Raw genomic sequence first — 14,764 nt, 5'->3', positions numbered from 1 at the left:
TGTTGGGTCTAATTGATAGCGCTACACACACAAAATTGAAAAAAGTGAAAGTCACCAAAAAGTGGAGAAAACTCTTTTCCTTCCCAAATTTTGCTCGTTCAATTAAAGAATTAAAGAATCTAATGGCAGAAAGGGGAGATGGGGAAAAATAGGATGATTCTTACCCGTGTCATAGATGCCATTCTCTTTTTAGGAAAGCAGGGATTGCCATTCTGTGCTCATCGCAATTATCAAGATTTAGTTTCCCCAAGTATAAATGAAGGCAACTTTTTGGAACTTAAGGTTTTTGCCAAAAAATGATACATAAATGGAACAAACATTTATTATTGAGTGATCGAAATGCAATACATCTCAACACTGACATACAAAATGACCTGGTGCAGTCCTTATCAGCCCTGGTTCTATCAAAGATAATAGCTGAAATCAAGGTGGCTAAGTACTTAGCAATAACTTTCGACTCTTCTATTGATATCTTCAGAACTGATCAATTTTCCTTATCCTTACAATATGTAACAGTAAACAGTGATGCAGCTGAATGATTTATACAGTTCAGCGAATCACCTGGGGCAAGGGCTAAAGATTTTTTCAACATTCTTCTTCCAGCAATCAAAAAGAGGACTGTCAATAACTGTTACGGTCAGTCTTATGATGGAGCAAGCACCACGTCGGGTGAAATATCTGGTCTCCAAACAAAGATTAGGGAAGTTGTGCCAAATGCACTCTTTACGTTGTGCACATAGATTAAATTTGGTTCTAATTGATGCAGTAAGCTCCAATATTCAAACCAAGTTGTTTTTTGGAACGCTATAAAGTGTCTATACCTTTTTTATCTGGCAGTTACCTCATCTTTCAGTACTAAAAGAAAACCAACACAATCATATCTAATCTTTCACACTGACTTTAAAGAAATTCTTTGATACTACATGGGCGTTCAGAAAGTCAACAGCAGAGACAGTCGCAGAATTTACCAGCACTAGTGGTTGCCCTGCAAAGAATTCTGGATGGTGAGATTAAAAAACTGTACTCCTAAACAGGTATACTGGAAACACTCAGTTCATACAAAGTCTTAGTTGTTCTTGTGTTCTGGTATCCATATATTTACAGAAAAGTAGTCTAGATCTAGTAACAACTCATTATTTGAATTTTGTTTCCACTGGTAGGTTAGATAAGAACTGGATGACATAGCCTCAAGATTTGGGAGTAGATTTAGGAAAGAGATGAATAGATAACTTTGCTAGAAAAACATGTGAAATGAGTATGAATCTCAATTCAAACAGATTGAGAATGAGGCAACCAAGTTGGCTAGAAAATGTGATATTAATATAGAATACAAGCAGCCTGTAAAAGAAAAAGGGTCCATGAAGAAATTGCAGAGTATGAAGGAATATTTGATGCCCGAAAGAAATTCATTGTTGAATCCTACTTACTGTCCTTAGATTCTGTTATAAATAGCACAAGTAAAAGATTTGAGCATTTTAAAAATGTGGCTTCAAGACTTTGTGGTTTAGATCCAAAGCATCTTAACAATGCAGATAATGTGAACAAATTAGAATTTTTAGTAGGCACATACTCAGACGTCATCGACAGTCAAACTGAAATTATACAAGAGTTCTTTCATTCAAAGACGTACAAAAAGACAATGAGCACCAGCAGTAAGGCAAATTCAAGTGTTGAGAAATTAACCATCAACAATGTACTAAAATTCATGATTGCCAATGACGTGCTCCATTTATCCTAACCTGGTCACATTGTACCACATTTTTCTGACCTTACCAATAACTTGCGCAGTTATGGAACAATCCTTTAGCCGGCTCAAATGCATAAAGTCCTACCTTCACTCTACAACGGGCGAGAATACATTGTCTGGGTTACCTTTGGTCTCCATTGAAAGAAAGTTGGCTACTGAGGTAGATTATAATAAAGTAATAGATAACTTTGCTAGAATAAAGCCTAGACAAAAGAGGCTGTTGTAGTTGCTTCATACATTTTTCATATTGGTTTATATTGTTTTCATTCTGCGTTTAAAATGCAAAATAGTTAAAGAACACGTTTTTATTGTTTTGATTTTAAATACAAATAACAAATATGTACTTTCTTTAAAACTGTATCTTATGTTTTCTGATGTTAAATACAAAATAAAAACATATAATGATTTTAAAATTATTTGAATGTGGCGCCAACCACCCCCCCCACCCCGCCCAAAACCTGGTGCAACACCGCCAAAAAATCAGTTCAGCCCAACATTGAACCACTGACTCACCATATGGTAAGTGTCATTGGGGTCATGGTGCCTTTTTTATGTACTTTCTCCCCCTAACATTAGAACCTGGCTACACCCCTGCTGTGTACACAGTCAAATGTGGAAGTCCAAGATTTCCCAGAGGCCAGGTTCAACACATCTGGTGAACAGAGAGTTCCACAGAATGACTATTCACTGGAAAAAGCAGTTCCTTCTCACCTCTTTCCTAAATCTACTCCCAAATCTTGAGGCTATGTCCTCCAGTTCTTATCTAACCTACCAGTAGAAACAAAATTCCTGCCTTTTATCTATCCCTTTCATAAGTTTATGCTTTTATAAAATCCACTCTCATTCTTCTGAATTCCAGCAAATATAGTCCCAGATGACTCGATCTCTCCTCATAGCCTAAACCCCTCATCCCTGCTCTTAAATTCAATCATTCCAGCAATGAAGGCCAGCATTCCATTTGCCTTCTTGATTACCCATTGCACCTCCAAGCCAACCTTTTGTGATTCATGCTCAAGCACTCCCACATATCTCTGCAGAACAGCATGCAGTTATCATTCACCTCTTAAATAATAATCTATTCTTATTTTTTTTCCCCAAAATGGATGACCTCGCATTTACCAACATTGTACTCCATGTGCCAGACCCTTACCAATTCATTTAACCTATCAGTAAAGATTAGGAATAGTAAAGGGAGAAAGAAAAAAAAATCACTGATGGGAGTTGTCTCTAGCCACTAAATAATAACATTACAATAGCACAGAAAATAAACTAAGAATTATTTGATACATGCAAGAATGGAACTTGACTGCCAAACTTACTCTGCCATGGAACCACAGTAACAACTACTATGAGCTCCAGTTTTAGTGTAAAATGGGATCATCACTGTAAGGGATAGTATAGACAGGATGGATTGAATAGTCACATTTCACACAAACACAAGTCACAGCCTAGTGATAATTTGATACATTGGCAGAACTGAGAGAAAACTTGTCAGTCTGTTCCAGATTTGATACATTTGCAAAGACATTGTGGTTGTGCAAAGGAGAACCATGCTAACTGCTGGAGAGGAAACAGTTCTTTGAAAGCAGCTCTTGTGGCCAACCATTCTGTGGAATTCAAAGCAAAGCATGCTCTGTGAATGACTGGGACTTTTCAGTGGATTGTCCTATGCCAGGAGGGTCTTTTGGGGAAGCAAAATGCTTCATTTTGATTGTGACTAACAGTGGAGGTCACTTTGAGAGACTGCTTCATTTTAAGTGTGAAATTACTTGGAGATACCAGTGCCAAGGTCTTGGAAGTTTCGTTGAGATCACCCAGTTCGTCTTGCCAACAAAAGGACCAGGAGTGTGGATGGACGTTTCTTCAAAGGCAATGCAAGAAGAATTCGTGAGTCTGTACTAGCCACAACACCAGTCTTCCCATCGGTTGAACATTAATGCTGGGCATCAAATTTCAAAATCCTACACATCAACACTGAATTTGAAAGGCTGAACTTTGAACTAACTTTCTAAATTTTGACCTGGACTGTAATGGTTTGGGTATCTCTCTCTCTCTCTCTCATACACAGTTGGAGATAGATTTAGTGTTAAGAATAGTTTGAAAGTTTAACCGTTAGAAATAAAATTAATGTTTTAAAATCAAACATTGTCTGATTCAGTGCCTATTTCTGCTCATTACGCGCAGTTCGTAACACAACCATCTTGCAGGTGCATCATCTAAGTATTTTTATGTTGACACTGCTCCAACTGTAATTTCAGCCCCACTATCCCTTCTCCTTCCCCCTCCACCCCCCCCCCCCCATCCCCACCTTTTCTGGAGTGCTAGCAAGTTGAACATACACCTCTATACTGGCCACCATTGCCACATCCTTAAATGCTGGTACTTGTTTCTGCCAATATTTAACAATATTCAACTTCTAATGCTCCACCAACAATGTTCAGAAACTATTCTCTGCCAGTTTCTGGGCCAAATACTCTCCACTCACTGCCCATCTCACCTTTCTCCCATACCCTATTCCATCAGTATCTGTGGTCTACTTAATTTCCCTCACTAATTTTACAATGGTGGTGCTAAAGAATCAAAGACCTTTGAGTGATGTTCCCAGCATTAAGAACTATTCTAACTTGCAGAAACCTTTGAGCATGACAGAAATCTGCAGCTCAGAACCCCACAAATAACTAATAAAAGTCTCCTGAATGGAACCACTTTCATATATTTTTCCAATTATGGTAGAATTTCTGGACATCCTTTTTTTGGATGGTTGTGTAAATAAAGAGGCCGTGGAAGTGGAGAATTGTGTCTATTTATGTGTAAACTACTCCCTCCCCTGGTTAAATATTGACTTCTCAATGTAATTTTTTTTCCACAGAATCATGCCATATATAATTGAATTGCACCATGACCATACTTACAAATAATATCCATCGATATTAATGCAGAAGAACATGAGGCCACTGAACAAGATGAGAGCCCATGGAATTACAGAATGGAAAGAGTATTGGCTGATTGGCAGGAAACAGAGAGTAGGAATAAAGGGATCCTATTTTGGTTGGGTAATGATTACCAGTGGTGTGCTGCAGGGGTCTGTGTAGGGGCCACTTATTTTTACAATGTATGTTAATGATTTAGATTGCAGAATAAAAGTATGCAGGATGATACAAAGATAGGTGGAGGGGCAGGTGGTGAGGAGGAAAAGGAGAGGCTGCAGAGAAACTCAGACAGATTAGGAGAATGGGAAAGAAGTGGCAAATGAAATATAATGTTGGAAATTGTATGGTCATGCACTTTGGTAGAAGGAATAAAAGGGCAGACAATTATTTGGATGGGGTGAAATTCAAAGATGTAAAGGGACTCGGGAGGCCTTGTGGAGGATATGCTAAAGGTTAACCTTCTGGTTGAATCAGTGGCAAAGAAGACAAATGCAATATAGAGAGGAATAAGATACAAAAGCAGGGATTGATGTTGAGACTTTAGAAGGCACTGTTACTCACTTGGAGTACAGGTACAGTTTTGGATTGGCAAAAGGATGCGATAGCATTGGAGAGGGTTCAGAGAAGATTCACAAGAAATTTTCCTGGAATAATGGGGTTAGCGTATGAGGAACATTTGGCGACTCTTGGTTTGTACGCCTTGGAGTTCAAAAGAATGAAGGGGGCCTCATAAAATCATTTTAAATGTTGAAAGGCTGGGACAGAGTAGATGTGGCAAAGTTGTTTCCCATGGCACAGAAATCTAGGACAAGAGGCACTAATTCTGAATTGAAGGGCATACATTTAAAACAAATGCAGAGGAATCTCTTTAGCCAGAAAGTGATGAACCTCTGGAATTTGCTATCACAGATGGCTGTGGAGGCATTGATTGTATTTAAGGCAGACATTGATAGGTAACTGAATAGTTATGGTATCAAATGTTATGGGGAGAATGCAGGAGAATGAGGCTGAGTGGGAAAATGGATCAGCTCATGAAAAAATGGTGCAGCAGATTCGATGGACCAAATGGCCTACCATGCAGAAACTACAAGGGTGAGTTAGAATGTTGTATGGAGGTAGTTGCAGAGATAATATAAAGCCAAGTTAAGGATAATAAGGAAATAAAACGTTAAAGTGCAGACTCCAGGGTTGAAATAAAAACACAATGCTGGAGAAACTCAGATGGTCAAGCAGTGTACTTTATATTAGCAAAAATACATAACCAATGTTTCTGGCTTGAGCCCTTCATTGGGTATGAAAAAATGTCATTGGAGGAGAAGACTCAAGAATGTGAAATCACACTTTCTTGCCTAATGAGGTATTGTGAGTCAAGGTTGGTCTTCCGCGATAAGCACACCAAGGAACCTTTCTCCATTCTCTCCATGACAGAGCTATTGATATGTGGTATAGAGTGGTTGACCTTCATCCTCCTGAAGTCCACAATCATCTTTGTCTTGTCCAAGTTGAGACTCAGGTTGTTCTTGCACCATTTTACGAGCCTCCTAACCTCCTCCCTGCAAGTCAACTCATTATTTTTCCTGATGAGGCCCCTCTACGACTGTATCTTCTGAAAACTTGATGATTCTGTTTGAAATGAATCTGGTAGTGTCACTTTAGTTCCACCATCTAGGGGTGACACAGTTGGTGAAGCAGTTAACGTAACACCTTTCCAGCACTAGCGATCGGGTCCAGAGATCGAATTCCACAGAGTCTAATAAAGAGTTTGTACATTCTCCTCGTGTCTGCATGGTTTTCATCTGGAGGCTCCAGTTCCCTCCCACTGTTCAAAAATGTACCTAATTGAGTGCAAATTGGGTGGCACAGACTCGTGGATAAAAATGACCTGTTACCATTCTGTATGTCTAAATTTTTTTTAAAACTGGTAAGTCCACTAACTAAAGTAACTACTTCTCCAATAACAACAAAAAGGTAGTGAGCCCCAAAAGTCACCGATATGAATGAGAAATATGCAGACTTGCGTTATAACTGCAAGGCACTCACTTTGCTCATTTGCATTAATTTGTCATATATATTTTAGTCCAGTACAACACCAATATCCCAAGTAAATGCAGGCCTCATGAGCTGCAGCATCATTGGGACTGTCATCTGATTTTATTCCCAGCCTGTGATAGTGTATCTCATCCAGAAAAATGGTCATAAAGTGGATCTCAGAGGTTCAGCAGGAGTTTCCGTCAGGAGCTCATTTCAGCTAGATACTGCCACATGTCTCTTAAATCACAAGATCTAAATTCATGTTTATTCTGGAAAGAACTGCAATCCAGTAATAAGTCTACAAATAGTCAGTCTTCAGTACAACAGCAGAATGCCCATCTTAAGGGTCATAGCTCATCTCTAAAATGAATTTTTCAGACTAATTGCTTGTTTTCACTTTTTTTTTCTTCTGGCTAAAATTCTCATAACTAAATATTTATCTGCAATGAAAATTGCAATATGCAAACTCCATCAGCAAGGATAATCATAACCTTGCCTTTCTCAAACTTGATTGTCAACTTCAGACATAGTTACCACTAAACACTGCCACAATACAGCAATCAGAACATTTACATTTAAAAGTTTGAACAATTTTCTAAGAATTCTCAAATGCATTACACAATATTGTCATATTTACTGGTGTTCCACAGGGAAATTTTAAGACATTCATATCTATGCCTTCAGTTCTGCAGCATTAAATATCAGCAGTTTCTTAGACAATCAACATGTTCCAATAATTTATCATTAACAAAATAATATGATCAATTTGTCCCATTTTCAGAATGCTTCTTGCTTGAGAGTCCTTTTATTACAACTAGAACTCTTGCAAAACAAACTTTAAAAGAGTGCAAATGTTCCAAACTAGAAATGTTCCAATTTCTGAAAAAGGGCAGTACAGTTAATGTACCAAGGTTAACACAGCAGTTAGTGCAATACCATTAGAGTAGCAGAGACCCAAGTTCAAATCTAGGGTTTGATCTCTGTGGGTTTTTTCTAGGTGCTCTGACTTTCTCCCACCCTCTAAAATGGGCAGGATTGATATGTTAATTGGTTACATGGATGTACTTGGGCAGTGCAAGCACGTCTCGAAAGGGCCTGTTACTGTGCTAAAAAATTTTTAAAAGAAACAACAGCAAAAAATGCACAGCAGATTGTACTGTACAACTATTTCAGGTCAATGACAGGTTTAATTTGAACAGATAACATGCTCCTCCACAAATAATCCCTTATCTGCTGACATTTCCATATGGTTTCAAGCACCTTTTCATCCAATTTACTCTGTTATTCAATAAGTTAGCCTAATTTTTCAAGCTATGCTATTATTTTCTGGTGTTGAACATTGATTTTTTTTTCCCTGCAACCTAAATATATGATATACAGTTACCTATTGTTTCACTGAGTGGTTGCAGGATGTATCATTAATGACCTAGTATTTTGGAGAAACAAACCTCTGCTTGCTTTGGAGATAGAGACGGAATTCAAAGGACAGAATGAAAAATTAACACATGACGGATGGACATGCTAGAGATATGTATGGTGCCACAAGAATACTGTATCAACTTTCTATATATTAACAGAGATTAAGGATGATTTCATACACTTTCTAGTCCTTGCTTTGAAATACTATTAGCCTGTCTTCTTCCATCTTCCATGAATCAACATGTAAAATGGAAAATAAAGCCAAGTTAAGCTGGATATAGTATTTAGGACATTGTTCCGTGAAAGTAACACAATTACCTAAATTCAAATTGCCTCTCCTCAGGATTTTCCCGAAGCTTCTCCCTGATCCGTTGAAAGTGTTTTTGATATTCAAGGTTTAACTGCATACAATCCTGGATTCTCTTCAGCAGTTCCTGTCTGAAATGGACAGTAAACAAAAATAGTGTATTTCTTTCTCATCATATGAGAAGACCGCAGAGCCCACCTCACTGACAAAAGGCAAAGGAGGAAAAACCCAACACCCAACCCCAACCAACCAATTTTCCCCTGCAGCCGCTGCAACCGTGTCTGCCTGTCCCGCATCGGACTTGTCAGCCACAAACGAGCCTGCAGCTGACGTGGACTTTTACCCCTCCATAAATCTTCGTCCGCGAAGCCAAGCCAAAGATATGAGGTAATATGCATTTATCTGGAATGACTATTTATAAATGCTAACCCAATTTTATTTTATATTTTGATCAGGAAGCTCCAGACAAAATGTATATGTAATTTTACATATATTAAAATGCTGAAATAGATATGTTACTGTCATTAAAATTATGTATGAGCTGAATGGCAGATATAAAAATTCCTTTGACAGCAAAGCAGCATTTCTTTTTTTCCTTTTTTTAAACCCCATATATATAAAAAAAAACAATAATACTGACTTCGGAAGGATCAGTAGTCAAACCACCCCCCCCCCCACCCCACACCGAACAGAACAAAAAAAAAAATCAACAAATCATTTCAGGCATGATATACTTCCTCCAGGTCTCTATTAACTTGATCATCGTCAATATCAATCAACCAATGAGATTCTTTCTCTCGCATTCCATTCTTCCCCTTCTGAACTGGAACAGACTGTTAGAAAAAACTTTCTCGACTTTTCATCTGTTTATTATCCAGTAAAGAATTAGCAAATGTAATAACTTCAGCATCACTAAAGAACTGAGATTGAAAGTCTCCATAAAAACTTTAAGTACAGCAGGATATCAAAAAGCAAATTTGTATCTTTACTTCCACAAAACAGCTTTAGCAGAATTAAATTCTTTACGATGTTTAATAACAGCTTGGCTCAAATCAGCATAAAAGAAAATTTTTATTCTTAACCACCAAGGGGCCTTGATTACTTGTTGCATTTTGAACTGCAACTCTTAAGATCAATTCTCTATCTTGATAGCGTAAACATCTAATCAGGATAGCTTGACCTGGAAGAGGTTTCCTTCTTATAGTTCTATGAGCTCCATCCAATTCAAAACCATTTGGAAAATATTCTTTCCCCAAAACTTCAGGAAAAATTGAACCGGATCTGGACCTTCAAAATCTTCTGGGAGACCAACAATTTTAACATTATTCCTTCGACTATTTACTTTAACCATGTAGTCTGCAGACTTTCATGTTTTATTTTTAGGATTATGGCCTGTACAGGTTTAAACTGCCTCTAGAATAGTACTAGTAGTGGTGTCTTACTTTAACATCAGAGAACCCACGGTAATCCATGCTAAAGATGGCAATGCCCATGCTTGGTAGCATATCACTGCCGCAAAGGAGAAGCCTAGGGGAAGACTCCACCGTGTATGAAAGCACAGCAGTGAACTAGTGAGGGCTACGGCTACTGAAAGACACACGCCAGACTACAGGAGAATTGCTTGTGGGGACCATGTGTTGGGGCCAGGATTCCTGAGAGTGTTGATGGCTCCTAAAAGGCCTTGGGCTTTAACAGCTTCCTAATCACATTGGGGTTCAGAACCAGGGCCCGAGGAAGGTGACTTAAATTTTCTTTGGCAGTCCACCTAAACTCTGGATTTAAAGATGAATCACATTGTTGCACCCGAGTTGCACTTTGCAGTAGACTTCTGCTAGAATTTGCCAGTATTGATTGAGAAATTATTCAGATAGTCATTGAATTAATTCTATAATTTTTATGCTCAACAAATTTACAAAACTATTATTCAATGATAATCAGCATAATTCTTCAAAAGTAGATCATGTGATTACCTGTCATGTTCCCAGATTTTTCCAACACCCTGACAGAGGTATCTTTTGCATGTACTAATCATTTGATTGGTCACCTTGATGAAAAGAGAGGTCATGTGCTCTGACGTATTGTAGTACTTGGAAATGCTGTGGATCATCCGAATACTGTTCATCAAATTGGGGACTTGTTCAGTCATGGTGGCCTGAAACAATAATAATTGTTGAAATATATTATCTTCATGTTAGATACTTTGTTCCAGTGGAGTAGAAGTAATCAGAATGCTTCAACTAACCGGTGTGCACTTCACAAGGGGTCCAAAGAATTTGTCCAGCGTATATAGATATTTTACATTATCTTTAGCCTCATTGGCTGCATCAGTAATATTCCCATCCTTGGTAAACAGAAAATAATGGATTATCACAAGGAATTGAAATCTTCACTGATTGCTTTAATGAAAGATAATGCTGTACTACTATGGTCCTGTACAGAGTCCTTAATAATAGTATTTCATATTGTCTTAGAAACAGTATGAAAAGTAAAATTTACCAGTTTTCTCCAATGTTTCAGTGTCCTGGACTTCGCAACCTGAAGAATGCCTATGATTCTCCTGACTTGAGGACTCTTAATTTGATCAAGAAGGCTAAAATTATGTAATAAAAATAAAGTTACTTAAAGGCACTAAAACACAACCTTCAATTTCCATAAAATTCTTAGTTTTATGCTGGCACAAAACCATGAGATGCAAAATAGTTTCAGAACCAGCAAGAGTTGTAGATTTTGCTTAGAAATTCAGACTGCCTTTGGAGTAACAGCAAATGAAACTTGACTATTAAGGAACAGCAAAATGTTTAAAATACATGAGGTTCTGTTTATGGACGTAGAAATTAGTGACGTGGTCACCATGGGTGATTTTAATTTTCACATGAGAGTAAAAGAAGCAGAACATCTGAAATAAAAACATTGAATTTATCTTTCATATTTGATGATGTTTTCCAGAACAATTGCCTAGAAATTTCATAGGAAGACAAAGCAGAGATCTAGAGAGGAGATGATTTAATATTAATCGTATGGAAGCTTCTGAAATCTACAATATCCTCCATAATGTTTGGGACAAAAACACTTTATCCCCCCTTCATTTGCCCCTGTGCTGCACAGTTTTGGACTTGTAATCAAAGAATTCACAGGAGATTAAAGTGCACATTCTAGATTTTATTCAAGGTTATTTGCATTCATTTTGGATTGACTATGTTGAAATTAGAGCACTTTTTATACATAGTGCCCTCATTTCAGGGCACCATAATATAAACAGGGACTTGGTCCCCCTGAAGGACAATAGTGAACCAGCTGATTATTGGAATCCAGCAGGCTTTTATTTTGTTGTTTTCCTTCGTGAGGACTAGTTGTTGATTCAAAATTTCAAAGTATTAATTGAACTTAAATTTAGAAAATCCACAAGATACCATTGTGGAATTTGTCTGGTACCCAATCATTGTGCATTATGACATACACGGGATCTGGAAAAGAGCTATATAACTAAAATAGAAGCACAGAGCAAGAGCGATCTAAATAAGTAGCTGAGCAAATTTACTAAATCCTGTATCCAAGCATGGTAATTGCATATTGATTCTAATAGAATAAATTTGATTAAAACTGGCAGAGGATTAGCAACACTGTGAGACATTAACAAGGCAAATAATATACATAACACTTAATTCTTATTTTTAAATATTTAATACACTAAATGCAACATTGATTTTGGACTGAAGACATGAAATAGTCCTCACAAAACAATGCATAAAATAAAAATCAGCTGTTTCCGAATAAGTTAAATAATTATAAAGAGATCAATTAGAAAAACAGAGAAATGCAAAGACTGCAGTTGCTGGAATCTCAAGCTAATGAAGAATTGCAAGAGGATTTCAGTTCACAGGCTCAGACCTCAACAAGACATAGAAATGGTCAGTTAATATTTTTCAAAACTAAAGAGAAAAAAGGGGGATATATGAACATAAAGGGGGGGAAACCGAGGAGTGGTGTTGAGAAGGTAGCATATGGGACAGAGGTGTAAGAAGCAGAGAGACAAATAAAGGGAGAAAAAAAGTTAGAGAAAATAAATGTACAAAAGTAGGTAGAGATGGAACTAATGGGACCACATGGGGGTTGGGGTTTACTAAAGTCGCAAAAATTGATCTTCATGCCATGAGGTTTAAGGCTATCCAGGAGGAATATGTTCCTCAAGATTGCATTTAGCCTCACCCTGACAATGGATAACCCTGAGAACAGACTGTAGGAACAATTAGAGGAATTAAAATTGCTGACTACAGGAAGTTCAAGCTTAAACTCTCAAGAAGAGTATAGGTTCTTGAAAGAAACTATTTTTCCTATTTTCAATTTTCTTCTTTTCCATTTATACATTTTTTTTTTTTAAATCACACTCTATAGATTGAGGTATGATTCAATCAAGTGCATTAAGATGAAAATCACCTCTTCTGGTGGATTTTAGAAAAAGTTTATTTCAAGCTCTGGACTTTCAAGAAAATAAATCACTAAGTTTCCACAAAAAAAAACTCCTCTGCCATTTTCTTTTTGCTCTAGTTGTGGTGAACTACTATACACTCTTTAATACAGCTCTGCCCCATCCTGTAACTGTACCTGTGGCTCCTCCCTCTTGACCGTGTATAAAGAAAGGCTCCAACATCATAACCCCTCGCAGAAAGCCTGGGTCACAGCACAAGATAACCTTCAAGTTTATTGTAAATAAAAGTATAGTTCCGTAACTCTAGTCTTTTGAGTTATTGATAGCACATCACTAGTTTAGGCATGTAACATTAGTTTTGGTGGCATTATAGTTTTCTAATCAAAATGTATTTTTTTTTATATAAAGTGGGTGGTGAGGGAAGGAGGTTGGAGAAATAAAGTCAAAGAGACTTACAACATGGAAACAGGACTTCAGCCCAACGTTATCATGTCAAATGAAAACAGTGGATGATGCATTTCAGTACTGCCACCAACAGCTCAGGATGACCATTGCTGACAGTGCATAGATGCTCTGTGAAACTGTCCCCAAGGCATTGCAGAAAAGTCAAACAAGATGTAATCAGAAGTGAAGTTCCCAGGTTTTCAATTGGACAAGTATCACAATGGAAAACTATCTTAATCTGATTTTATTGCACCAAGCTGAATTTTAGTAATAGTTCAAGATCTGCTCAGACACACATCAGACCCATTCATGCAATAAAGCACCTGCATTCAAAATGGTAAAGTACATCTGATGCATATTTTGTTTGTAATTTTAAATCCAATTCCAACTGAAATAAAAGGTGAAGACAATCAGTTACTTAAACAATAAAATGATTTGGAAATTAATTAAAATATACCTATTAAACTTTGACATTCTTAACTTCCAATGATCCAATTCTGCAGAGGGACCAATGTCATCAGCTTCTTTTCTCATTTGCTCACTTTCAGCTAAGACTTGTTCAATTTGTTTACTCCACAGCATTAGCATCCCTTCAAGTTGCTCTACACATTCAGTGTTGGTAGCTGGGATTTAAGAAATGATTTTAAATTTAGTTTAATTTATTTGAGGAATATTAATACCCATGCAAAATAATTTTAAACCTTCAACTCTGTTTGTGAAACTGATTTTTTTTAAAATGAAGTGGTATCCTTGTCTTTGTACTGATCAAAAAACTGCATAAAATATAAGAGTATATAAAATAAAAGCTGCAGTTGGCCATTAGCCATCTTCATGCTTGCTCCAGCATTCATTAAGACCTTGGCTGTTCTTTTACCTCAATATCACTCTTCTGACTTTGTATTTTGATATTCAGTGCCCTGACCAATGAAGACAAGCATGCTATACGTGCCCGTTATCACTCTATCAACTTGTATTGCCTCTTACAGGGAGCTATGAACTTGCACCTCAAGATCCTTCTGCACATCAATGCTCTTAATGATCCTGCCACTTATTCCATACATTTCTCTTAAATTTACAAAGGCAACATATATTTGTCTAGATTAAGCCGCAGCTCTTATTTCTCTGCTAAATTTCGACTGCTGAATCCTTTGACAATCTTTCTCACTGTACACCATACAATTTTGTGCTATCTGTAAACTTACTTGTCGTTTTGATGTCCCAGTACTGATTCTTATAGTACACAACTGGCCTCAGTCCTCCACTACTATCCTGTCTGAATCCCATGTGCCTTAATCTTCTGGATCAGCCTTTTCAAATGCTTTACTAAATCCACAACATCTACTGTCCTATACTCATTAATCAGCCTCATAATGGTTTGTTTGTCTTCCATTGGCACAACTCTTGTCTTCATGTTGAAAAATGGCAACTACAGACTCCACAGGTGATCTAAAGCTTAGAAA

At 37.3% G+C, this 14,764-nt stretch overlaps 1 protein-coding gene across 7 annotated transcripts in view; it reads right to left on the bottom strand.

Moving 5' to 3' along the window:
- dnah5l (dynein, axonemal, heavy chain 5 like) overlaps positions 1-14,764 on the bottom strand; it is a 425,035-nt gene that overhangs the window by 362,790 nt on the left and 47,481 nt on the right. For all 7 annotated transcript variants that reach the window (XM_069913293.1, XM_069913291.1, XM_069913294.1 and 4 more), the window contains 5 exons: positions 13,762-13,927; positions 10,931-11,024; positions 10,677-10,775; positions 10,405-10,586; positions 8,446-8,565 (listed from right to left, as the gene is read on the bottom strand). In XM_069913293.1, coding sequence (XP_069769394.1) covers positions 8,446-8,565; positions 10,405-10,586; positions 10,677-10,775; positions 10,931-11,024; positions 13,762-13,927 — 661 coding nt within the window. The remainder of the gene's footprint in view (positions 1-8,445; positions 8,566-10,404; positions 10,587-10,676; positions 10,776-10,930; positions 11,025-13,761; positions 13,928-14,764) is intronic.

The sequence above is a fragment of the Narcine bancroftii genome, chromosome 1 (assembly GCF_036971445.1).
Source record: "Narcine bancroftii isolate sNarBan1 chromosome 1, sNarBan1.hap1, whole genome shotgun sequence".
NCBI lineage: Eukaryota > Metazoa > Chordata > Chondrichthyes > Torpediniformes > Narcinidae > Narcine > Narcine bancroftii.
This window is presented reverse-complemented; position numbering and strand designations above follow the sequence as displayed.